General features: G+C 31.6%; 2 protein-coding genes across 3 annotated transcripts in view; one reads left to right on the forward strand and one right to left on the reverse strand.

Annotated features, from left to right (window-relative positions):
* Positions 1-344, reverse strand: part of LOC139488773 (uncharacterized) — a 45,888-nt gene extending 45,544 nt beyond the window's left edge. The window contains exon 1 of the mRNA XM_071274663.1: positions 231-344. Within this exon, the coding sequence (XP_071130764.1) occupies positions 231-267 (37 nt within the window). The 5' untranslated portion in view covers positions 268-344. The remainder of the gene's footprint in view (positions 1-230) is intronic.
* LOC139488774 (programmed cell death protein 2-like) lies at positions 261-26,795 on the forward strand. Of its 2 annotated transcripts, none has more exons than XM_071274665.1 (6): positions 261-347; positions 3,608-3,753; positions 4,895-5,590; positions 6,398-6,502; positions 11,547-11,704; positions 26,643-26,795. In XM_071274665.1, the coding sequence occupies exons 2-6, from the start codon at positions 3,659-3,661 to the stop codon at positions 26,768-26,770; spliced, it is 1,182 nt and encodes a 393-aa protein (XP_071130766.1). In that variant the 5' UTR covers positions 261-347; positions 3,608-3,658; the 3' UTR covers positions 26,771-26,795. The 2 variants fall into 2 exon arrangements, with proteins under 2 accessions (XP_071130766.1, XP_071130765.1); XM_071274664.1 differs by lacking the exon at positions 261-347 and adding an exon at positions 522-674.
* Positions 26,796-27,530: the final 735 nt, after the last annotated feature.

Below are 27,530 nucleotides of genomic sequence, written 5' to 3' on the forward strand. Positions count from 1 at the left end.
AAAGCGTCCAAAGCGGAGACTGTCGTGACCTAAAAAAAATTTCGTTAGCCACCTTCTTCTATTTATATGGATAGTCGACCTTCGTATGGATAGAAACAAGTGCCTGTGCACTGTGACCCAGGTTGCTTGCTCAACTGTTCAATAAGTTGGTCAATACCTATTTAACTGCTAACCCTTGGTCTAGGTTATTAACATGGGAAAACAACTGAAAACAAATATAAAACATTAACCTTTAAGTCTCTTTAACAGAGGATCATGCAGTGGCATTACATCTGGATGAAAAGTTCAGCATCGGCTGCTACGGAAGTTGATGTCAGCATCATTTGAAACGTTATAAAAGAAATCTGGTAAATTCGAAGATATAAAGATTTGCTTTCTTAGATGTTATAATTTGTTTCTTAAATATACTATATATTCAATTGATATTTTTAATTCATGCATTGAAAATATAAAATTAGTGTAAAAACTGTTAGATAAGGCATGCTTTAAATTAATTTCGATTAAAACTGATAATAGTTTCTGTACTTAATTTAGCTACACCGAAAGCTAAAGTTGTTTCCCTTGGCTTTCGACACCGTTCCGAAATGACCTCTTTTGTATTATTAGGAATTATTGATGAGCAATGTAGTTCCTTACAGATAGATTTTTCATCAAGTAAAATAGGCGGAAATCCCGTAAGATTTATCTCAATATATTATGAAAAGGTGTTCCCTGTCGGAAAGTAAAAATGGTATCGGGTTCTTTCGCACCCTATTTTTATCCATATTTTTTTAAATACAGATTTGCTTAGAAGTATATAAATCAACACATTTATATTTTCATGAATATTTTGAAAAATATTTTGTTTGTGATTAGTTGATTGAAAAAATGAATTGTTTATTGTATCGTTTTACATTGGTAAACTGAGCGAATGTGGGACAACTCGACACGGAGACAATTCGGTCCAAATAATAAGTCAACTCGGCCCACCTATAGAATAGAATATAATATTTTTATTTACCAAATTAGAGCCCCAGGAGGGCATATAAAGTTAATTTTGACTGTCGATAAAGACAACTTTGACTATCTATAAAGTCATGAACCATTTTAATGCTAACTCAGACTAACTAAAAAAGAGGATTTGAACATTTGGAAAAAAAAGAAACTGAACTGAACTGGTATCCAGAGAGCAAAATTTTGAAAATAGTTATTTTCATTTTTTTCATTATTCATTGTTATATAAATTATTCGGATTCAGTCTGATGTTAAAGATTTTCTGTCATCATAAAGGAGTATGTTCGATAAGGTCCTAAAATGGCCCACTTTTTTAGCGTAAATTTCAAATTCGGATTTATTGACCAATATCACGATAAATTATAGCTAATACATTGACTAGATAGGATATAAGCCATTTTGTTTAAAATTTTACGTTTCTGCGTTTCATTATGATGTCACAAGTTGTACTCATATTGATTTTTCACGAAAATTCAATGAAAATGGGTAAATTTCCAAAGATTATTTGACAGGAAACATAGAGCGCATACGTCGACAACAAAGATCTTTTAAAATAATGTTTGTGAAGATATTAAACATGTCTTATTTGAATATTAAGCTTGTCGATGCCTGCGCTCTATGTTTCCTGGTCCTTTATTTGGTTGAAATCCCGCTGATTTTGTCAAATTTCACCAAAATCCCTTATCTTGACCGTTTTGGAATATGGCACTTACCGAACTTACTCCTTTATCAAACCTTCATCATTTTCATGGAATTTTTATGAAATTTCAACAAAAGCTTGATAATGTCCCAAATACATTATACAGAGCAATTTTTTTTCTATATTCTAAAGATAAATGAACCTTAGTCACTGTGTATCATCAGTATAGCTGATATATAGATATTAACCAAGCGGGTATGATCGATTTTGACACTACACGGTAACAAAAATCTTTGTTTTGCTTTATCAATATTGAAAAATACATTTCTTAACATTTGCAATTCCTGCTCCCAAATAATTTTCGCATCAATTTTTTCCTTTTTATAAAACAACTTTGATATTCTAATAAGAACAATTAACGTGTAAATGCGCAAATAGTTGTGAATGTCAACACCAACTTTCAATTTCGATACAGTTAATTGTCGAGACATTTACATCATTTTTGTGTACATGTTTTATCTGAAAGAAAGCTTATACAGGGCAAAAGTAATAGTTTCCAATCAAAACCTACCTGTGATTACTCATTCCTTGAAACTTTTTTGGTAATAAACGAGTATGAAAATAAAGTTGTTGTGTACGGTGTACAGCAACTTAACTATGCACCGTACAGAAGGATTTATGTGATCAGCTATAAAACACTGTACATAACACTTCTTTTCGGAATAAAATATCGAAAAATAACATATGAATGAAAGATTTCAATGCCAATTATTGAAGCAGCTGTATTTATTACACACTCACAGTGGCCTTTTATCAGAAAAGAGTTGCAATGAATATAGAATTATATCGGATGAGACGTCAGAGTCAACTTCTTTGACAAGTATTTTTACATCTTCTTTAGTAGTTGTTCTTGTTTTGGAAAAATAATGAGACATCTCTAATCATCAACCTACGACCCATTCATTTCTTAAAACAACAATTATGTTTAGATTGAAGTACACATTGATATTATGTGAACAAAACAAAGATTTTTGTTACCGTGTAAGGTCAAAATTGCTCACACTCGCTTTGTTAGTACCTATATCCACTGTATGATGATACACATGTTAGTTTTCTTGTTTTACATTGTCATATCGGGGCCTTTTATAACTGACTTTGTGGCATGGGCTTTACTCATTGTTGAAGGCCATACAGTGACCTATAGTTGTTAATTTCTGTGTCATTTTGGTCTTTTGTTGACAGTTGTCTCATGGACAATCATACCACGTCTTCTTTCTTTTATAATTAGTTTCACACTATACAGTCTGCAGTTTAAGTTTGTTACACATCAAATACTTTGTTAAACTTTAAACCTCCATAGAATTTTATGAAACTGTAGGAGAAGCTTTTTTATGATTAAGAAATAATGTTTTTTTTCATTTTCAGTTTATTTCTAATACATTTTTAGATGAAAAGTTAGTTTTTTACAGTTAACATTTACAGACAGTCTGGGATTAAATTTGTATGGCATGATACTGATAAGATTGTAAACCTTCATGGATTTTTATGAAACTTTGACAGAAGCTAATCTCAAAGACAAAGAAAAAGCATTTAAAGAAAAAATTAGATTTTATTTTAAATTTTGTATTTTGCTGACAGATGGACACTTTTTTAGTCAACATAACACTTTTACACTGACAGCATTAATCATGGGCAAGACACAGGGTTCTGCAGACCCCTTATGAATTTTTAGTTTAACTAGTTTATATTGATATACTAACGTACTCCTCAGAAAATATAATGAATATTTGCAAAAGATTTTTTACTTAATATCATGTTTTAATTTTTTTTAAATAAAAGGTTGTTTCCATCAAGGTATTCACCAATGAAAACTCTAAAATAAGACCTGTGATGTTATAACAGTAGAGACCTCACCTCTTTTTATTTGTGAAACAAATTTTTACAGCAGTAAAAGTTTTCAGTAATCTTTTCCAGGATTGGATAATACCTCAAACAAACCCATTATGTGCTGAATGTGATAAACCAATGGTACTGGTTGTACAACTTTACTGTCCATTAGATGGTTCAATATACCACAGGACACTTTATGTATTTACATGTGTCAACTGCAAGGACAATAAGTAAGTATTATGAGTATAATACAATTTTTTCTAGTCTCAATCATGTCAATATTAAAGATATATAGAAACAATTATATTCTTCTAAAATCTCATAACTTTTTAATCATTAGCTCAATAATTGTTTTTGGCAAAACCTTAATGCTCTTGCACAAATTGCACCTTATATACTGTATTTTGCCTTTTTAGCTTTTTTCTTTTAACATCACTGATGAGTCTTTTCAAGACAAAACGTGTATCTGAAGTTATAAATATTAATCCTGGTATCTATCTATGATGAGTTTATCTGGGATAACTATAAAGGTTTTAATAGTCATAATGGTCAATGTTCAAAATTGATTATTGTCCATTTGTCTATACATGCTATAATAGATTATTGTTTAAAAATCAGATCTTTGATAATTTCTGTTTAATCATGTTAATTTATTCACAATTTTAATATTTTCCAATTTAGAGCTTGACACATTATATGGAACTATAATGTAAGCCTTATTATTGTTGACTATTGTATGGTCCCTCTACAAAGTAACTTTCTATACTACATTAATTGATTGTTTGTGTCATTGGTGTCATATCTCTATTTATTTATGGCATATTATAAGATACACCCTTTACATAAAATTTTTAATAATTTCAATATTCTTTTAAAAGATGTATTAAATATTTTTGTAAAACAATACCTATTTCAAGAAAAAAGAAAATTTTAACCACTTAAATGAGCACAGATTTCTAGCTACATGTATGCTGCATAATATTTGTTATAGCATTTTACATGTTTGAAGGATTATCAAAATAGTATTCACACTAATATTGATAGAATAATTATTCCAAGAATTCAAATATAGAAAAAATCTTTTAGATTAATGACAGACATAACAGAAAAACAAATTAATTCACAAACACACATAGCAGATTAGTTAATTGTCAGTCATACGAAACCGCATGCACCAAGTTGAATGTTCTTTAATTTTTTAAATCTCTGATTAATTTTGTTGTATTGTCTTTTTAATCATCATCATACAGTTAATGGGGATAAAGTAGAAAATGCAAGGAACTTTTTCTGCACATTCTCAATTTGTATTTTGTATTACCCAATATTAATGAAGTAATTAGTTTTATATATATTTTTATCATTTTCAAAAAGATGGACAGTAATACGTCAACAAAGTCTGAGCAAAACTGAAAGTAAAACAATAGAAAAAAAATTACCATCTACAAAAAGTGATGATGATTGGGGTGTTAAAACAGATGATTGGGGAAGTGATATGGATGATTGGGGAGCTGAAGCAGATGATTGGGGAACAGATGCAGATGATAGGGGAGGAGAATCTAACGTAAATGGTCTAGCTGATAACACATTGGACTTCAGCACAGAACACAAAGATTCAAATAGCACAGAGTCAGTTACTGGTAAAAGTCATGAAGAATGCTTTAGAAGCAATATGAATAACAATCATCAGTTAGTAACCTGCTCAGACTTAAACAAACCTTCAGAATCAAGCTTGTTGGTGGAAGACATAGGTAGCGTGAACAATGATGAAGAAGAATTAGTATCAGGATTATCAAATATAGAAGTTGATTCTGAGAATTCTATGAATGTCATAGTTGAGGATGATATGGTTGATACTGACAGATTAAATGAGGTAATGTCAGTTATAAAAGAGGCATCTAACAGTCTTGACAATCCTTTACCCAATGAACTGTGTTTACTCTCATTTTATGTCAATGTTTTGGAGGAGCCAGAAGATAGTTTGGATACAGTAGAGGAAAAACATATAAAACAATTACTAAAAAGTTATGAGAGGGAGCAAGGAGCTGTTGATGAGGAAATGCAGGCAAGGTTTGAATGTTTGTTATTCCTAACTATCGATACAGTCATTGCAAATTGTCAGTTCAGTTTTAAATGTTCACAAGAATGTCAGACAGGCTCAATTTTTTTTTTACAATTTTAAAATTTGAAACACACATTTCCAAAGTAACAAACATTGAAAAATGATTGATGTTTAATTCAGATGAGGAAAATTTTCACTGTGAGATGATTATAGGTTAACTAGAAAGACATAATACATTGTGACAAAACTAAGTATACCAATAAGTACATTATGCTAACTGGAAAACTAAAGATTGGAACAATGAAAAAACTATTGTTACAGGGTACATTTAACTCCAGAACATGAAGGAAGTATAGAAATTAGAATATATGAGTTAAAAAATGCATCCCAGACCTGGACAAAATACTGATATGCTACAAGTATATAGAAATATTTAAATGGGGTGAGATAAAGCTTAAAAAAAAGATAAAATATAGCAAGAAGAAAAAGCAAACATATATCATATGTCATATATATTTGCATAAAAATTGAAACAAAAATGGTGAAATGATTAAAAAGTTGAAAATGCAATTGATAAAAATTAAATATAGATCAATATAGTAGTCATGGTAGTTACCCAAATGAAAAAAGACAAGCACAGATCTAACTATTTTGAAAAGAGGGGTTCCAACAGTGATCCAACCCCCAGTACACCTTGAAACATTCACATAATGAAAAAAAAATTGAGGAAAGGGCGATCCAACTTTTGGATATTTATATCTTCTTTGGTTAAAAAGCATGACAAGTAGTGTTCACAAATAATTATTTCCTTTCAGAGGCAATAGTAGTGCTGGTGAGAAATATGAGAAAGCAAATCGGGCTGATGATTATTTTCATAAATTTTCCAAGAGAATAGGAAGATATCCACCACAGATAATTAGGTCAGTTTATTTAATTTTTTATACGACCGCAAAAATTTTAATTTTTTGGTCGTATATTGCTATCACGTTGGCGTCGTCGTCGTCGTCGTCCGAATACTTTTAGTTTTCGCACTCTAACTTTAGTAAAAGTGAATAGAAATCAATGAAATTTTAACACAAGGTTTATGACCACAAAAGGAAGGTTGGGATTGATTTTGGGAGTTTTGGTCCCATCATTTTAGGAATTAGGGGCCAAAAAGGGCCCATATAAGCATTTTCTTGGTTTTTGCACTATAACTTTAGTTTAAGTGAATAGAAATCTATGAAATTTTGACACAAGGTTTATGACCAGAAAAGGAAGGTTGGGATTGATTTTGGGAGTTTTGGTTCCAACAGTATAGGAAATAAGGGCAAAAAAAGGGCCCAAATAAGCATTATTCTTGGTTTTCGCACAATAACTTTAGTATAAGTAAATAGAAACAATGAAATTTTAACACAAGGTTTATGACCACAAAAGGAAGGTTGGGATTGATTTTTGGAGTTGAGGTCACAACAGTTTATGAATTAGGGGCCAAAAAGGGGCCCAAATAAGCATTATTTTTGGTTTTTATACGACCGCAAATTTTGAAAAAATTTTCGTCGTATATTGCTATCACGTTGGCGTCGTCGTCGTCGTCGTCGTCGTCGTCGTCGTCCGGCGTCCGAATACTTTTAGTTTTCGCACTCTAACTTTAGTAAAAGTGAATAGAAATCTATGAAATTTTAACACAAGGTTTATGACCATAAAAGGAAGGTTGGTATTGATTTTGGGAGTTTTGGTCCCAACATTTTAGGAATAAGGGGCCAAAAAGGGCCCAAATAAGCATTTTCTTGGTTTTCGCACCATAACTTTAGTTTAAGTTAATAGAAATCTATGAAATTTTGACACAAGGTTTATGACCACAAAAGAAAGATTGGGATTGATTTTGGGAGTTTTGGTTTCAATAGTTTAGGAATAAGGGGCCAATAAAGGGCCCAAATAAGCATTTTTCTTGGTTTTTGCACAATAACCTTAGGTTAAGTAAATGGAAATCTATGAAATTTAAACACAATGTTTATGACCACAAAAGGAAGGTTGGTATTTATTTTGGGAGTTTAGGACCCAACAGATTAGGAATTAGGGGCCAAAAAGGGACCCAAATAAGCATTTTTCTTGGTTTTCGCACTATAATGTTAGTATAAGTAAATACAAATCTATGAAATTTAAACACAAGGCTTATGACCATAAAAGGAAGGTTGGTATTGATTTTGGGAGTTTTGGTCCCAACAGTTTAGGAAAAAGGGGCCCAAAGGGTCCAAAATTAAACTTTGTTTGATTTCATCAAAATTGAATAATTGGGGTTCTTTGATATGCCGAATCTAACTGTATATGTAGATTCTCAACTTTTGGTCCCGTTTTCAAATTGGTCTACATTAAGGTCCAAAGGGTCCAAAATTAAACTTAGTTTGATTTTGACAAAAAATGAATCGGTTGGGTTCTTTGATATGTTGAATCTAAAAATGTACTTAGATTCTTGATTATTGAAGTTTTTTTGGTCCAGTTTTCAAATTGGTCTACATTAAGGTCCAAAGGGTCCAAAATTAAACTTTGTTTGATTTCATCAAAAATTGAATCCTTGGGGTTCTTTGATATGCCAAATCTAACTGTGTATGTAGATTCTTCATTTTTGGTCCTGTTTTCAAATTTCAAATTCTACATTAAAGTCCAAAGGGTCCAAAATTAAACTAAGTTTGATTTTAACAAAAATTGAATTCTTGGGCCTCTTTGATATGCTGAATCTAAACATGTACTTAGATTTTTGATTATGGGCCCAGTTTTCAAGTTGGTCCAAATCAGGATCTAAAATTATTATATTAAGTATTGTGCAATAGCAAGTCTTTTCAATTGCACAGTATTGTGCAATGGCAAGAAATATCTAATTGCACAATATTGTGAAATAGCAAATTTTTTTTTAATTAGAGTTATCTTTCTTTGTCCAGAATAGTAAGCAAGAAATATCCTATTTGTGCAATAGCAAGAATTTTTTTTAATTGGAGTTATCTTTCTTTGTCCAGAATCAACTTAAATCTTTGTTATATACAATATACAATGTATATACACTTTTTACTACCAACTGATAAATTTAAATAATCTTTACCATTCAGTGATAACAAGCAGTTTTTTTACATCTTAATATTTTATGATGTATTTAAATGAGTAGTTATTGTTGCAAACTCCATTAGAAATTTGAATTGATATCAGTTTTGAAAAAGGGAAACGGGGATGTGAAAAAAAAGGGGGGGGGTTAAATTTTTCTCATTTCAGATTTCATAAATAAAAAGAAAATTTCTTCAAACATTTTTTTGAGAGGATTAATATTCAACAGCATAGTGATTTGCTCAAAGGCAAAAAAAACCTTTTAAGTTCATTAGACCACATTCATTCTGTGTCAGAAACCTATGCTGTGTCAACTATTTAATTTTAGATTTAAAAAGTTTGAAGAAGAAATCTTTAATTGATTTGTAAAATCTTGGCATTTGTTTTGTGTAAAAAAAAACCATGTAATGTCAAAAATTTGATCACAATCCAAATTCAGAGCTGTATCATGCTTGAATGTTTTGTCCATACTTGCCCCAACTGTTCAGGGTTCGACCTCTGCGGTCGTATAAAGCTGCGCCCTGCGGAGCACCTGGTTGCAACATAACTTTAGTATAAGTAAATAGAAATCTATGAAATTTAAACACAAGGTTTGTGACCATAAAAGGAAGGTTGGGTTTGATTTTGGGAGTTTTGGTCGTTACAGTTTAGGAATAAGGGGCCCAAAGGGTCCAAAATTGAACTTTGTGTGATTTCATCAAAAATTGAATAATTGGGGTTCTTTGATATGCCGAATCTAACTATGTATGTAGATTCTTAATTTTTGGTCCCGTTTTCAAATTGGTCTACATTAAGGTCCAAAGGGTCCAAAATTAAACTTAGTTTGATTTTAACAAAAATTGAATCCTTGGGGTTCTTTGATATGCTGAATTTAAAAATGTACTAAGATTTTTAATTATTGGCCTAGTTTTCAAGTTGGTCCAAATGGTGGTCCAAAATTAAACTTTGTTTGATTTCATCAAAAATTGAATAAATGGGTTCTTTGATATGCCAAATCTAACTGTGTATGTAGATTCTTAATTTTTGGTCCAGTTTTCAAATTGGTCTACATTAAGGTCCAAAGGGTCCAAAATTAAACTAAGTTTGATTTTAACAAAAATTAAATTCTTGGGCTTATTTGATATGCTTTATCTAAATATGTACTTAGATATTTGATTATGGGCCCAGTTTTCAAGTTGGTCCAAATCAGGATTCCATATCAAGTATTGTGCAATAGCAAGAAATTTTCAATTGCACAGTATTGCACAATAGCAAGAAATATCTAATTGCACAATATTGTGCAATAGCAATTAATTTTCAATTGGAGTTATCTTTCTTTGTATAGAATAGTAGTTGATAATATATGTTGGAAATTTGCCAGACATGACTATGATGTCATTTTCTATTTTTATTTGCCAATAACTTTATGTAAATAACTTCATTGGAAAGTTGCCAATATAAAATGTTGCTGATGAAGCTTTTTTTCCTTATCTTATCTAAAATGTTTTTAGATAATGTATGTTGGACATTTGCCAGACATGACTATGATGTCATTTTCTATTTTTATTTGCCAATAACTTTATGTAAATAACTTCATTGGAAATTTGCCAATATAAAATGTTGCTGATGAAGTTTTTTTTTATTGTTTTATACAATAAACAATGTATATTCACTTTTACTACCAACCAATCTGTACCATTCAGTGATAACAAGCACTTTATTTTACATTTTAATATTTTATGATGTATTTAAAAGAGTAGTTATTGTTGCAAACTCCATTAGAAATTTGAATTGATATCAGTTTTGGAAAAAGGGAAACGGGGATGTGAAGAAAAAAAAAGGGGGGGGGTTTAAATTTTTCTCATTTCAGATTTCATAAATAAAAAGAAAATTTCTTCAAACATTTTTTTGAGAGGATTAATATTCAACAGCATAGTGAATTGCTCAAAGGCAAAAAAAACCTTTTAAGTTCATTAGACCACATTCGTTCTGTGTCAGAAACCTATGCTGTGTCATGATCAACTATTTAATTTTAGATTTAAAAAGTTTGAAGAAGAAATCTTTAATTGATTTGTAAAATCTTGACATTTGTTTTGTGTAAAAAAAAAACATGTAATGTCAAAAATTTGATCACAATCCAAATTCAGAGCTGTATCAAGCTTGAATGTTTTGTCCATACTTGCCCCAACTGTTCAGGGTTTTGACCTCTGCGGTCGTATAAAGCTGCGCCCTGTGCAGCACCTGGTTTAAAAATATTACAAATCGTAAAGGTGTTTATGTCAACAGAATTTGACTTATTGACATATAAAAAACTTAACAGTTCATGTATGGTGAAGTATGATAAACTGAAGTTGGTGACACCTGTTCAGTAAGCTAACATCAATGTTATTATTTCATCTCTGGTGGATATTTGTTGCATTGGCTATCATACCAAGTATCATTTTAGCTTTCAGGTGTAAGATTTGTATAGGCCTGCTAAGTTAAAATCTTTTCACTCCAATAATGCTTGCCAATGATGTTGAATGTAAAATTCCTTTTTGATTTAAAAAAAAGGTTTGTAGTTCTAAAGTTATGGGACTTTTAACAGTAAAATATTTAACACACTATCCTACACTCATTATGGTATTCTCACATGTATACAACAAAGCCATTTTATTTACTGATTATATGCTAATATCCAATTCATTTTTGCAACAATATCAATATGCACAAAAAAGGCGAACCATGCATTCTTAATTAGCACAGCTTATTACAAAATTCTAAACAGATATGTTTCCTAAAATGATACATAAAGCTCCAAATCTAAGCATGAGGGCTATATTGCATTCATTATGTCTGTCTGTTTTTTCTGTCAGGTACCTACTTCCTGTTTGCCAATAATTATTTTTTTTCTGTTTTCTTTTATTTTAGATATCAATGGAATGGAAGCCCTCTGTATATCAGCAAACCTGATAAAGACTTATCTAAAGCTTCTCAAGGAAAATGCCACAGTTGTGGTAGTGAACTTGTATATGAGTTTCAAATAATGCCAGGACTTATAACCAAACTTAGCTTTAGCAAAAAGAAAGGTGAGTTCTGCTTTTTGCAGTAACAGGCAATATAAAAAATCCAATTAACTCGTAAGAATTTTTTTCATTTTTTCAATCCTTTTTCGTATAAAAAATGTATCAGCTCTTCAAAAAATCAATTGATTTTTAAATTATTTTTTTTTAAGAATAAGAACATGAAGTAAGACTGATTTTGTTCTGTTTTGCTGACACATTGTTATAATTGACACATTGTTGTCAATATAATGGAGTTTTTATGCGACTTCCCTACAAATGAGAGGTTAAGCCAGCTATCCAACATTTTTATACATAAGGAAAAACCTGTACCAAATCAGGAATTTGACAGTTGTTATCCATTCAATCATTTGATGTATTTGAGCTTTTGATTTTGCCATTCATTATAGGGCTTTCTATTTTGAATTTTTCATTGGAGTTCAGTTTTTTGATATTTTACTTCTTAAATGGCTAGCAAACATACTGTGTCCTTTTTCACTACTAACATCTGCCTCAAATCAAAACTATGATCAGAACATTTTTTGACACATGGTTTTCACATTTTGTATAAAGGAATGATTTGATATTTAACCTTGACCTTCTTCATGGTGAGCTGAACTTGTTAAGCTATTTTCAGGTTTGGCATGCAATCACTTTCTCTTTGTAGTTGGAATTTTTTATACATAACAAGCATGATAACAAGGGAAATATAGCAAGATACAACTCTGTTTTTATACGATTGCAAAATTTGAAAAAATTTTTGTCGTATATTGCTATCACGTTGGCGTCGTCGTCTGCGTCGTCGTCGTCGTCGTCGTCCGAATACTTTTAGTTTTCGCACTCTAACTTTAGTAAAAGTGAATGGAAATCTATGAAATTTTAACACAAGGTTTATGACCACAAAAGGAAGGTTTGTATTGATTTTGGGAGTTTTGGTCCCAACATTTTAGGAATTAGGGGCCAAAAAGGGCCCAAATAAGCATTTTCTTGGTTTTCGCACTATAACTTTAGTTTAAGTTAATAGAAATCTATGAAATTTTGACACAAGGTTTATGACCACAAAAGAACGGTTTGGATTGATTTTGGGAGTTTTGGTTTCAACAGTTTAAGCATTATTCTTGGTTTTCGCACAATAACTTTAGTTTAAGTAAATAGAAATCAATGAAATTTAAACACAATGTTAATGACTACAAAAGGAAGGTTGGTATTGATTTTGGGAGGTTAGGTCCCAACAGTTTAGGAATTAGGGGCCAAAAAGGGACCCAAATAAGCATTTTTCTTGGTTTTCGCACCATAACGTTAGTATAAGTAAATAGAAATCTATGAAATTTAAACACAAGGTTTATGACCATAAAAGGAAGGTTGGTATTGATTTTGGGAGTTTTGGTCCCAACAGAATAAGGGGCCCAAAGGGTCCAAAATTAAACTTTGTTTGATTTCATCAAAATTGAATAATTGGGGTTCTTTGATATGCCGAATCTAACTGTCATGACTGTGTATGTAGATTCTTAACTTTTGGTCCCGTTTTCAAATTGGTCTACATTAAGGTCCAAAGGGTCCAAAATTAAACTTAGTTTGATTTTGACAAAAAATGAATCAGTTAGGTTCTTTGATATGCTGAATCTAAAAATGTACTTAGATTCTTGATTATTGGCCCAGTTTTCAAGTTGGTCCAAATCAGGGTCCAAAATTAAACTTTGTTTGATTTCATCAAAAATTGAATAAATGGTGTTCTTTGATATACCAAATCTAACTGTGTATGTAGATTCTTCATTTTTATACGACCGCAAAATTTGAAAAAATTTTCGCCGTATATTGCTATCACGTTGGCGTCGTCGTCGTCTGCATCGTCGTCGTCTGCGTCGTCGTCTGCGTCGTCGTCGTCCGAATACTTTTAGTTTTCGCACTCTAACTTTAGTAAAAGTAAATGGAAATCTATGAAATTTTAACACAAGGTTTATGACCACAAAAGGAAGGTTGGTATTGATTTTGAGAGTTTTGGTCCCAACATTTTAGGAATTAGGGGCCAAAAGGGCCCAAATAAGCATTTTCTTGGTTTTCGCACTACAGACCTTCTAAAATTCAAACTTACCATTATTCCGTGCGTTCATCGTGTATCGTGCGTGTTGCGTGCGTGCATCGTGCGTGTACCAATCGTGCGTTCATCATTCATCGTTCCGTGTATTTTCCGTGTAACGTGCGTGCATCGTGTATTCTTAATCGTGTATCGTGCGTGTATCGTGCGTGTATCGTGCGCTCATCAAACATTCATTCTTAACCGTGTATCGTGCGTGTATCGTGCGTTCATCAATCATTCATTCTTAACCGTGTATCGTGCGTTCGTCAATCGTGTATAATTGTGTAGATCAGATAACGTGCATTTGTGAAACGTTCATCTCTAATTGTGTAACGTTCATACATTGCGGTTTTTATATGATAGTCGGTTATAGAGCGGTTAAAGTATATGTATATATATATAATATATATGTATGTTCCGACTTTAAATAAAATTTACAATCATACTTACTTTCTTGTAGACTCTTAATTAACTTCATCGTACATAACGTTCATACAGATTCATGACTTTTTGTGTAAATATTTTATTATCTGTAAAGATTTTGTGGTTATTCGGTGAATCTTGGCTGGGACTGACACATTTTGATATAATGATACATGTTGTACGTACAAACAATAATATGATATTGACATTTCTACGACAGAAGAGTTAAAATTGGAATTTCTATTCAACTGAGCGAAAAAAATATACTGTTGGCCAACTGGTATTTGTTAAAAATATTCTGTCAATTAAAAACAAATGTGTTTTTGCAAAATTTAAATGTGGGCTAGCTCCACTAAAAAAATAGAAACTAGAAAGTATGAAAGAAAAGAAGTCCACGATATGACATGTGTTGTAGCTCTACTATTGAAGATGAACTTCATGCCATTCTAAAATGCCCATTATAGTACAATATTATACATTTTAATGAACATTTTAACCCGCGGCTATAATTATCAAATAGCGAAAATTTAATATTTTTATTTAATAACGGCAATGTTGCTGCTATAGTCGCCAAAAACACCAACAATATTTTATTGAAAAGAAACTATACAAATCCTTGGTTGTAAATCCTATGTAGATTATAATTATTCGCTTATTTGGCAAATTCCTATGCTACTAAGATATTTCGAAATATTTAAGTTTTGATAAATACCATTATAAATATCATTTTGGTCTTAGTTTCTGATGGTCACATGCACGTTATGTTATTTCATTGAGAAAATACAATATACAAGATTGTCGGGTAAATGTGGATTGCGGATTAAAATGTTAAATGTCAAACATGAATTAACAAATTAAACTGAGACGAATTAAACACGAATATGTATATTCTCTTCAACAGTGTTTGAATTCTCTGTTCTGAATTTCATTCAAACTAAGCTAAAATGTTTTGTGGAAAATTGAATAAAAATAAACATTACATGTATTTGAAGGCATTATTTTAATTAAACAAATATAAGATCACGCAAATATACCATGTATTATTAGCTCACCTGGCCTAAAAGGCCATGTGAGCTTTTCTCATCACTTGGCGTCCGTCGTCGTCGTCGTCGTCGTCGTCGACGTCGTCGTCGTCGTCTGTCGTCGTTAACAATTTTTCAAACATCTTCTCCTCTGAAACTACTGAATGGATTTGAATGAAACTTAACATGATTGTTCCTTAGTATATCCTGCACAAAATGTGCGCTTCGATTTTTGATCCGTCAAAAAACATGGCCGCCGTTACTTAAAATAGAACATAGGGGTCAAATGCAGTTTTTGGCTTAGGGTGCTATAAACAGTTTCGTACTAAAAACTAGGGGTATTTCCCCAGTGAGATTTACATACTGATGGAATTCCCTGCTATTTATATACCACTAAATGAAAAAGTTGATTGTTTTTTATGTTCAATGTGAAAAACATATATTGAAGTTCAATTAAAATGCCACTTTTGTCAAGATTTAAAAAAAAAAAATGTTTTTGTGACTTCCTACTATATGGGAGGCAACTCCATAAACAGCTGATTTTCACCTGTTGCAAAAAGCACTTTGATTTGTCAGGTAAGATAGCTCCTTTCGGAGCAGGCGAACGTAGGCTGAAACTACATTTTCTTAAATCAGCCGGATAAGCTCTTCGAAATGCATATTATAAGAAATCTCAAATATATGCACAGGTTACTGATCCGTTTGTCCAAAGGTGGTCTGTTTTTAAGGTTTTTTAGGGGGAAAATGCCTAATTTCCAGCTGATAACTTGTACCAATTTGCATGTTTAAACAAGAGATGTTGGATTTTTTTTTATTTATTCAGAAAGTTCATAGAATTATCTTTCCATTGATGTATAGATATCTATATAACTATGAATATCTGACTTCTGCATGATGGGTCCACTATTACATGCCCTGTTACAGAATGACGTCACGTAAAAAACTGTTGATTGCACCCTTAATTAAGGGACAAATACAAAATATTAGTGATGTTTTAGCATAGAAATGTGTTTGCGAATGGAGTAAAATAATTCTGAAAAATATTGTACGGCATGTATACATTAATTTAAAAGCATCAGTTTGGTATATTTAATGCAAATATTACAGATTTGTACATAGCAACCAGATATAAGAAAACCAGACTCTGTGCGAATATTGAAGTTTTTTAATTTTTTGCGATGTCATGATATTTTTATTCAATCTCTCATATATTTGGAACCAAAAGTTGCATATGAAAAGTGTAGATTTTTTCTACTTTGACCTTTACTCCTGATCAGTGTTACATAAAGTTTTATTCATTATAATATATATTTGGTACTTTTTATAGTCAAAAAGGTACACATGCCATTCCTAAGAAAAACACTATTTCAATATTTTCTCAACTCAGCTATAACTTAGTTCATATAGTACTAGGAACAAAATCTATTTAAAGTAACTTTATTCATGCCTATTTCATAGTTTTTATTCTATTTATTTAAAAGAAACCCTATTTTATGATTTATTTTCTTTGTAAAACTGATGAAAATGTGATACAGGAAATGTTTGGGATTTGCCAGTTAAACTGTTTGCCACTGGCCAATATGCCACTACCGCGCGACATAAAAAAAGAGCTGTAGTTTCACTATTTGTGGTCACAATCCTTAAAGTAAGACATCATTTTAATCGGTATAGTGTACAGATTCAGAAAAGCTGAGAATTTTTTATATATCGCATACAAGGTTTTGCTTAAGGGTGCTATAAACAGTTTCGTACTAAAAACTAGGGGTATTTCCCCAGTGAGATTTACATACTGATGGAATTCCCTGCTATTTATATACCACTAAATGAAAAAGTTGATTGTTTTTTATGTTCAATGTGAAAAACATATATTGAAGTTCAATTAAAATGCCACTTTTGTCAAGATTTAAAAAAAAAAAATGTTTTTGTGACTTCCTACTATATGGGAGGCAACTCCATAAACAGCTGATTTTCACCTGTTGCAAAAAGCACTTTGATTTGTCAGGTAAGATAGCTCCTTTCGGAGCAGGCGAACGTAGGCTGAAACTACATTTTCTTAAATCAGCCGGATAAGCTCTTCGAAATGCATATTATAAGAAATCTCAAATATATGCACAGGTTACTGATCCGTTTGTCCAAAGGTGGTCTGTTTTTAAGGTTTTTTAGGGGGAAAATGCCTAATTTCCAGCTGATAACTTGTACCAATTTGCATGTTTAAACAAGAGATGTTGGATTTTTTTTTATTTATTCAGAAAGTTCATAGAATTATCTTTCCATTGATGTATAGATATCTATATAACTATGAATATCTGACTTCTGCATGATGGGTCCACTATTACATGCCCTGTTACAGAATGACGTCACGTAAAAAACTGTTGATTGCACCCTTATATCTTAAAGCCAGAATTGGTAGCTACGACGTAACCATCTCAAAAACGAAAGCATTTAGAGCAAATCTGACATGGGGTAAAAATGTTCATTAGGTCAAGATCTATCAGCCCTGAAATTTTCAGATGAATCAAACAAACCATTGTTGGGTTGCTGCCACTTAATTGGTAATTTTAAGGAAATTTTGCAGTTTTTGGTCATTATCTTGAATATTATTATAGATAAAGATAAACTGTAAACAGCAAAAAAGATCAGCAAAGTAAGATCTACAAATCAGTTAATATGACCAAAATTGTCAATTGACCCCTTAAGGGGTTATTGTCCTTTAATGACAATTTTTCACAATTTGTTCATCATATTTGCTAACTTTAAAAAATCTTCTCCTCTGAAACTACTGAATGGATTTGGTTAAAACTTAGCATGGTTGTTCCTTAGATTATCCTGCACAAAGTGTGTGCTTTGATTTTTGATCCGTCAAAAAACATGGCCGCCGTTACTTAAAATAGAACATAGGGGTCAAATGCAGTTTTTGGCTTATATCTCAAAAACGAAAGCATTAAGAGCAAATCTGACATGGAGTAAAAATGTTCATTAGGTCAATATCTATCAGCCCTGAAATTTTCAGATGAATCAAACATCCAATTGTTGGGTTGCTGCCACTTAATTGGTAATTTTAAGGAAATTTTGCAGTTTTTGGTCATTATCTTGAATATTATTATAGATAAAGATAAACTGTAAACAGCAAAGTAAGATCTACAAATAAGTCAATTTGACCAAAATTGTCAATTGACCTCTTTAGGAGTTATTGCCCTTTAAAGACTTTTTTCACAATTTGTTCATCATGTTGACTTACTTTAAAAAATCTTCTCTTATGAAACTGCTGTATCAATTTCAGCCAAACTTAGGCTAAATGAGTTTCAGAGTTTCAGAGTATCTAGTATAAATTTTATATTTCATTTCCTTGTATGTCAAGAAACATAGCTCCTATGGCTAAAATAGAACATAGGAGAAAATGATTTTTTTTTGCTTTTGAAGAAAATAGGACGATTCAAAGAACATTTAAATAAATTGAAAAGCCAAAATAATCATTGATGAGAGATTAAACCAAAAAAATTCAGGTGAGCGATTCAGGCTCTTGAGAGCCTCTTGTTTTAAATTTAGGAACTTTTAAAACTTGAAATTGGATTTACAAGTTTAAGATATAATCTTGTTTTTTTTTTGTTTTTTTTTTTTTGGTTTTACTTTTTTAATAAATTAGTTAAATATATGGTATTATCATAACAAGTCTTTACTTGAATGGAATAAACATGGAACACTTTCACGGATTCATTTTTCATTGTGTTCATGGTTGCCTATCAATGACACCGTTTTTAATGTATGTCTAAAAGATTATTATCCGAAAAATAATTCACAATAGTACGTTGTGACTGGCTAGGTTGGTCCCCTCCGTAAAACATTCAGTATGCCTTCGGAACATACAAATATTAAGGTATTGTCAAGAATTTCAATAAAGGCCGGGAAACAAACTAGTTGTTAACCTTCTATGATTATTAAAGAATGACGGATGTTGGTTTTTTTTTCGGTACGTCTTAACACTGCTAAGGAATCCTTAGTGCACTAAGGCTTTGACTATACAATGCCACCAAGGAATAGAAGGAGTGCTGTTATATGTATTATTTTTATATATCATGTTAGAGATTGATATTTAATGCATAAATTTCAAATTTTACAGAAAAATAATCATAAATAAACGAGATATTCAACATTATTTAGACACGTGCCGGTTTTTCTTTGATATGCCGAAAATCAATGAACCGTTTGACACGTGCCAAATAACATATAAAGCAACTGATTAAACAATGACGATCTTTTTTATTTTAAGTGATTTAAAACAATTGTATCGAAAAGATTTATGCTTCAAATATTTAATAAATGTGTTGTTCTTATTTAAAATGATGAAAAGGACAAACAATTTTGCTGTTGTTTCATTTCTTTTGCAACAAAATTGTTTGCCATAGGAGCACGTCTTTGATGTGCGCCAACTTATAAATAAGGTTGTGGTCAGCTTGTTAAAATGTTTATGTAAGATATACGGAGACAAAAGGAATATATATATTTATAAATGTTTTGTTTTTATTTTAATTCCGACAAAGATGCGTGTAAATACAAATGGTTTCACTAAAAATATGAGTAAATACCGAAAACCATCATAAGAAACAACTATGTTAAGTTTCATGAAATGGATAAGCGGTTCTCAAATTACAGTGCGACATGCGGACGGACGGACGCCGGACATTTGTATACCATAAAACGTCCCGTCAAAATGTTGACGGGCGTATAAAAAAGCGTAGTGCGCCCGTATGTCAGAAAGAAATCTGATTTGTATGTTTTTTGTCGATTCGTCGACTTTAGTCGAAAAAGCGAGACTAAGCGATCTTACATTCCGTCGGCGTCTTTGAAATTTTAATGACCGTTTCTTAAACTATCCTGGATTTCTATTAAACTTGGACAGAAGCTTGTTAATAATCATAAGATAGTATCAAGAAGTTTTAAAACACTTATTAGATTGATAAACTGTCCTGGGTTTTTTTTTTATCAAACTTGGACAGAAGCTTTTTTTTTCAATCTAAAGATAGTATCAACAGGAATATTTTATTGATTTATTTCCTCATTTTTTTTAAAAATTGTCTGTTTAACATATTGTATGAGATAATTTATGAATTAATTACTGTGGTGTGTTCATTACTCACTGTTGAAGGCCGTGGGGTGACTTATGGTAAAAACTTCTGTGTCATTTTATTTCTTGCGATGAGTTGTCTCATCCCCAATCATACCACATCTTTTTCTTGTTATCAAAACTTCAACACGTATTTTCAAAAACTTTAAGAACGATTGTACGAATATGTATTGAAACCTCGTAACCAGCTTCAACATGTTCATGTGTGGACAAGTATCATTTAAATATATAAATATTTAAAACACGTATTCAAAATGGCGATTAACTGGAAACAACAAAGTATTAATACCAGAATTTGTGAAAACGCTCCACGAACATCTCAAGCTGACGACTTTGGTGCAATGGAGTGCGATGGTTTATAAAACGCGGGATATCTTAATTAAAGTCTACATATGTGCAATTATTATGAGCAGTATATTTGTTTCAATGTCAGTATATAAAGCATTTTTTTTAATTTGTTGTTTAGGGATGCACCCAGTTGCACCTTTTCATTGAAGATATATTTCGTTACGTAACCTCGAAAGATTAGTCACATCACTAAAAACAATAAGGGAAATGAAACTTCTTCTCGCATGTTGCACTTTGGGTAATAGTTCTCTTCGACAAAATGCTGCCTTAAACTCAATTTTGGTATAAATATAAAGAAGCCAAAATTTGGTTCTGAAATGTATATTTTTGTAAACTGTAAAAGCTAGGTAGCATATCCCTTAATTGATATAGGCTCTTAAATTCGACAATGTTTAGAGACAGTGCTAGGGCTATTAGCAAGTCAAGGTCGCTAAACTCTCATTACCCGTTAGAGATTTTCTGAAAATACAATGGCTTTTGCCTTATTCAAGGACGTATAACTAACATACTAATTCGAAACAAAAACATTAGCAAATATAACTGGTGGCCTTCGACTGTCAATTGTTCTTTTCGGGTTGTTTTCTCTTAGACACATTCCCGATTTTCATTCTTAGTTTTAAAATAACTAAAAATACTATTTACAATTGTCAGTTCAAAATACATTTAAAAGTCAGTGCGTTGATACATGTTATATTCTACTGAATTTACTATATCCGTTATTATTACGTAATATATATATTATATAAGTCCTGTGTCCAGGTGGAAATAACGGGCCGTAATAACAATATGTGATTTGTATGTCAGGTGAAAGTGACAACGGGTGGTATGTATACTAAAATGTTTATCGTCTTCCATTATACATGAGGGCGTGAATGGGGGTTTATAGAAGGACATTATAGACAAAAAAATAAAGAATACAAAAAATAACCAGACAAATAGAAAAGAAAATGATGAGGTACTAGAATATATGGAATAAAGAATGATCGGCAAAAGGTAAAACGAATTATAAAACAAATTGCCTAAAAATATAGAATACAGAAATACTGAATCCCCATTCAGACCCTCATGATCTGACATTTAAAGCTTTAGGACATTTATGGGCATGCGATACAGTTTTAGACCGACAGTGATTTTTTTTACAAAAATCAATTTGTACATGTGTATATGTGCTAAAAATTATATCTTCACGTGCTAAATTTTAAGGACAAATGGGTTTGAATTATTCGACATTTCCTTAATATTTCGGTTTCTTGGACATTTCTGTCCTTTGAGCAGACACCCTTAACATTTTATGTTTCAAAATATAAAGATATGCAGATTTCGGTAAAGACATAAGAATATCTTCGTTACAAAATTGGGTTGTTCCTACATTTGTGTAACAATTCTATTTTTGTTAAAAGAAATTGATTTAAGAAAAAACGGTATTTTTGTTGAATATTTATCTAGTTAAAAAAGTCGTTAATTTCTTCATAATAGTTGGAACAAAAATCTCCATACGGTATCAAGCCAAATTTCTAAAAAGAAGGGAAATATGCTCTTAAGCTAATGGTTAAATCTCGAAAAAATGTTAAAATGCTAAAAGTTTTTAAAAGAAAGAGTTTAATGTCTGCTATTTTAGATTAATTCTGCGAATTGGTTTTGTCTGCAAAAACATAAAACAGAGAGATAAAAAGAATCACAACTAATTGAATAAATGGAGGATTGAAATGGAGAATGTGTCAAAGAGACAACAATCCAACCAAAGAGCAGAAAATGGTGCGTCTAAACACGGCTAAGGACTCATAAGTGCACTAATATGTTATAATATGCTACTAAGGACTAAAAGAGTGATGTGCAGTGTAAACAAATTTCTTATCTAGATTGAGATTGATATTTAATGCATATATTCAAATTTAAACAATAAAAGATCACTGATAATAATTGAACAATGCCTGTGACGGTTTTCGTTAATTTTTCCGAAAATCACTGAACTATGAGACACGTGTTAAATTACATAACTGATAACACTATTACCTTAAAAAATGAAAAATAATTATTATATAGAGAGGAAAATTACGCAGACATTTAGATATATTTACCATAAAAATATGTTTTTAAATTTAAAAAAAAATCATTTAATATGCATCGGTTTATGATTTAATGAAAACATATAGAAAATTGTTAAGCTGTTTTTTTTTCTGGAAGGAAAATAATGTTTGCATCGAGAAAAATAGCCCCTCCCCTATAAATGATCATTGATTTACCTAAGTGGTTGCTTAAATTTTGGAATCAATCGCGAGGCCTGACTGCCACAAACAACAGATTACGAACAGCAAACAGTGGATACACCAATTCATTGATATGTATGGAAGACAACGACGGACACAAAATGATTGCACTGAATAATTTCAACTACCATTGAGATAGATTTTTCAAATCTCCTTATCAAATTAGACCTGCATTTTAAAAAACCCTTGGGATATCTATTACCGTTAGGTTTCAAATTAAAATTAAAATTACATTTTCCTAAAGAGTTTTATGTAAAACCCCGTGAATCTCACCTCCTAGAAATTTGAAGTGTCAGCTAAGATGTTTGAAAATATGTATGAATTTTCTTACATACTTGAAATTGGAAAGGAATATAAACACATTCAGTATGTTTACTGTTCAAACAAACAACAGACACCAATTGTGTCTTATATTGTTGAAGTCATTTTTACTGAGAGCAAAATTTGATTAATTGATTATTCAGTGGTTGTTTAAACGTCCAGTGGCAAAGATTTCATGCATATTCAGGACGAAAAGTCGTTTCAGAAGTATATAAAGAAGTATTTGGTATTACAAATGTTAATTTTCTAATTATTTAGTAAATGTCATTTTCTTAGGTAGTTCTAATTAATTTGTACGAATTAAATTTTTCTGACAACATAATATCTTTTGCTCTCAATTAACACATACGATTCTGATAACAATGGATAATATAAGGAACTTTGTAACTTAAAAAAAGAAATTATGATTGTTTAATCAGTTCGCTTGTGTCAGTCGGATCACTGATTTTCGGCAATATCAAGGAAAAACCGACACGTTCTAAAGATTGTTCAACTACTCATTTATTGGTGAAATTATAACCTAATATGTCCTGTTGATAAGTATATATGTACAGAACTACAAAAATTTGCAGTGAATGTTAACGCGTATTGTTATGCGTTTACTTTACTACATTGGTTAGAGGTATAGGGGGAGGGTTGAGATCTCACAAACATGTTTAACCCCGCCGCATTTTTGCGCCTGTCCCAAGTCAGGAGCCTCTGGCCTTTATTAGTCTTGTATTATTTTAATTTTAGTTTCTTGTGTACAATTTGGAAATTAGTATGGCGTTCATTATCACTGGACTAGTATATATTTGTTTAGGGGCCAGCTGAAGGACGCCTCCGGGTGCGGGAATTTCTCGCTACATTGAAGACCTGTTGGTGACCCTCTGCTGTTGTTTTTTATTTGGTCGGGTTGTTGTCTCTTTGACACATTCCCCATTTCCATTCACAATTTTATAAAAGAATCAAATAATTTCTGCTATGCTTGTAGTGAAAACGGAAACAGCTTACAATATGTTTTAGATATATACATATATAATCGTTTATAAAATGTATCCGTCAAAGTGAAAAAATATATAACATGTAAAAATACATAGATCATTCATTTATTGCAATCAATTATATCAAACATGTTAGTTAAACTGAATAATTTCTAGAACCAGTCACTCTCTGTAGATATAATGCATCGGACATTGTATGCATAAAAATAAAATCTCGATTTTTAACTGTATGAAATAAAATTAGTAATAGTTTCGCGGAACACAATGTCTCGCCTTCGTTTGCCGTAAACTTGAACTCTCAGGGTGAGGCTGAACAAAATCAAGACACTATATTTTGATTGTTATGAGTTTCTGTCCAAGTTCACATTTACGTCCGGTGCCTATGAAATAGCCGACTTTAATTAAGTTATTTGAATCTGAGCTGGCAAAATAGCATATTATCTATTATGGTGGTAACGGCAAAACAGCTACGAGTATTGCCTTTAATGAAAATGCATATCAATTTTAAATACTATTCTAAATAAAATAGCTTTGAGAATCGTGTAAAAAGCGTTCGTTGTTCAGTCGTCAATGAATCATTCAACGTGCGTGTATCGTGCGTGCGTGTATCGTGCGTGTATCGTGTATTTATCATTCATCGTGCATCGTGCGTGTATCGTGCGTTCATCATTCATCATTCATTTTGCGTTAATCCTCCGTGTAACGCTCATCGCTCATCGTGCGTGTATCGTGTATCGTGCGTGTACCGTGCGTGTATCGTGCATTCACCGTGCGTGTATCGTGCGTGCGTGTATCGTGCGTGTGGTCAGTTTGAATTTTAGAAGGTCTGTATAACTTTAGTTTAAGTTAATAGAAATCTATGAAATTTTGACACAAGGTTTATGACCACAAAAGAACGGTTGGGATTGATTTTGGGAGTATTGGTTTCAACAGTTTAGGAATTAGGGGCCAAAAAAGGGCCCAAATAAGCATTATTCTTGGTTTTCGCACAATAACTTTAGTTTAAGTAAATAGAAATCTATGAAATTTAAACACAAGGTTTATGACCATAAAAGGAAGGTTGGTATTGATTTTGGGAGTTTTGGTCCCAACAGAATAAGGGGCCCAAAGGGTCCAAAATTAAACTTTGTTTAATTTTATTTGTTTGATTTCATCAAAATTGAATAATTGGGGTTCTTTGATATGCCGAATCTAACTGTCATGACTGTGTATGTAGATTCTTAACTTTTGGTCCCGTTTTCAAATTGGTCTACATTAAGGTCCAAAGGGTCCAAAATTAAACTTAGTTTGATTTTGACAAAAAATGAATCAGTTAGGTTCTTTGATATGCTGAATCTAAAAATGTACTTAGATTCTTGATTATTGGCCCAGTTTTCAAGTTGGTCCAAATCGGGGTCCAAAATTAAACTTTGTTTGATTTCATCAAAAATTGAATAAATGGGGTTCTTTGATATACCAAATCTAACTGGGTATGTAGATTCTTCATTTTTGGTCCTGTTTTCAAATTGGTCTACACTAAAGTCCAAAGGGTCCAAAATTAAACTTAGTCTGATTTTAACAAAAATTGAAATCTTGGGGTTCTTTGATATGCTGAATCCAAAAATGTACTTAGATTTTTTATTATCGGCCCAGTTTTCAAGTTGGTCCAAATCAGGATCTAAAATTATTATATTAAGTATTGTGCAATATGTATATTCACTTTTTACTACCAACTGATAAATTAAAATAATCTTTACCATTCAGTGATAACAAGCAGTTTTGTTACATCTTAATATTTTATGATGTATTTAAATGAGTAGTTATTGTTGCAAACTCCATTAGAAATTTTAATTGAGATTAGTTTTGGAATAAGGGAAAGGGGGATGTGATTAAAAAAATTGGGTTCAATTTTTCTCATTTGGAATTTCATAAATAAAAAAGAAAATTTCTTCAAACATTTTTTTGAGAGGATTAATATTCAACAGCATAGTGAATTGCTCTAAGAGAAAACAAAAATTTTTAGTTCATTAGAACACATTCATTCGGTGTCAGAAACCTATGCTGTGTCAACTATTTAATCACAATCCAAATTTAGAGCTGAATCCAGCTTGAATGTTGTGTCCATACTTGCCCCAACCGTTCAGGGTTCAACCTCTGCGGTCGTATAAAGCTACGCCCTGCGGAGCATCTGGTTTTTAAATGTCATTGTATTCTTGAATAGAGCATGCAAGTGACAGAACATGGTAAGAAGTAATTAAATGATCAAATCAAACAACTTTATTTAAAAAAAGAAATTATAAATTTGGCTTAAAATTAATAAGGTGTACAGAGATTTCGAGCATTAGCTAATGCATATGAATCCAAATTCACTTTGGTATTGAAAATTCTGATCAAGGATTATATTTTCCCTTCATCTTTTACAGGAACTGGTATAGAATATGGAACAGTAGTTATATACACATGTAAAGCAAGTTGTTGGACTGAGTCAAACAAAGGGCATACTGAACATGTGTTTATACAGTCAGATCCTGATCAGCATTTGTTGAAATAATTGTATTAAAAAAAAACTAATGACATTTCATCATTCTTCATATTCATATAGATATAGGCAACAGTAGTATACCACTGTTCAAAAGTCATATCTATTATCAATAGTCATGAATGAACATCACACATAAGCTTCTGGAAATGAGACTAACGATAATGTCTGTCATTTGAAAAAAAGGATATCTTTTGAATGTACATCCAATGGCCTATTGAGTTTACCAATAGTATCATAGAAGGATTTGTTATATTCCCACTCTAAAAACAAGGACTTTATTGCACTAACCTTTCCATTCATTTGTCAATTTTTTTACATTCACATATATTTTGTCACACTTTTCTCAGGAACTACAAACTGAGTAGAATGACTTCATATTTGGTCTTCAGATTGACAGTGGTTTGTTATGTTGTGAGAGAGCTTTCTGTTCTGTCTGAATATAAAAAAGAATGTGGTATGATTGCCAATGAGACAACTCTCAACAAAAGACCAAAATGATACAAAATTAATTAACAACTGTAGATCACCACACGGCCTTCATAAATAAGCAAAGCCCATACCACATAATCAGCTGTAAAAGGCCCGAAATGACAATGTTAAACAATTAATTCTTGTTCTTCTTCTCCCTGTTTTTTTTATTTAAAAGTTTACTAGAGGCTCTAAAGAGCCTGTGTCGCTCACCTTGGTCTATGTGCATATTAGAAAATGGACACACATTATAGACAATCATAAAATTCATGACAAAATTGTGTTTGGTGATGGTGATGTG

Source organism: Mytilus edulis, chromosome 9 (genome assembly GCF_963676685.1).
Source record: "Mytilus edulis chromosome 9, xbMytEdul2.2, whole genome shotgun sequence".
Taxonomy (NCBI): domain Eukaryota; kingdom Metazoa; phylum Mollusca; class Bivalvia; order Mytilida; family Mytilidae; genus Mytilus; species Mytilus edulis.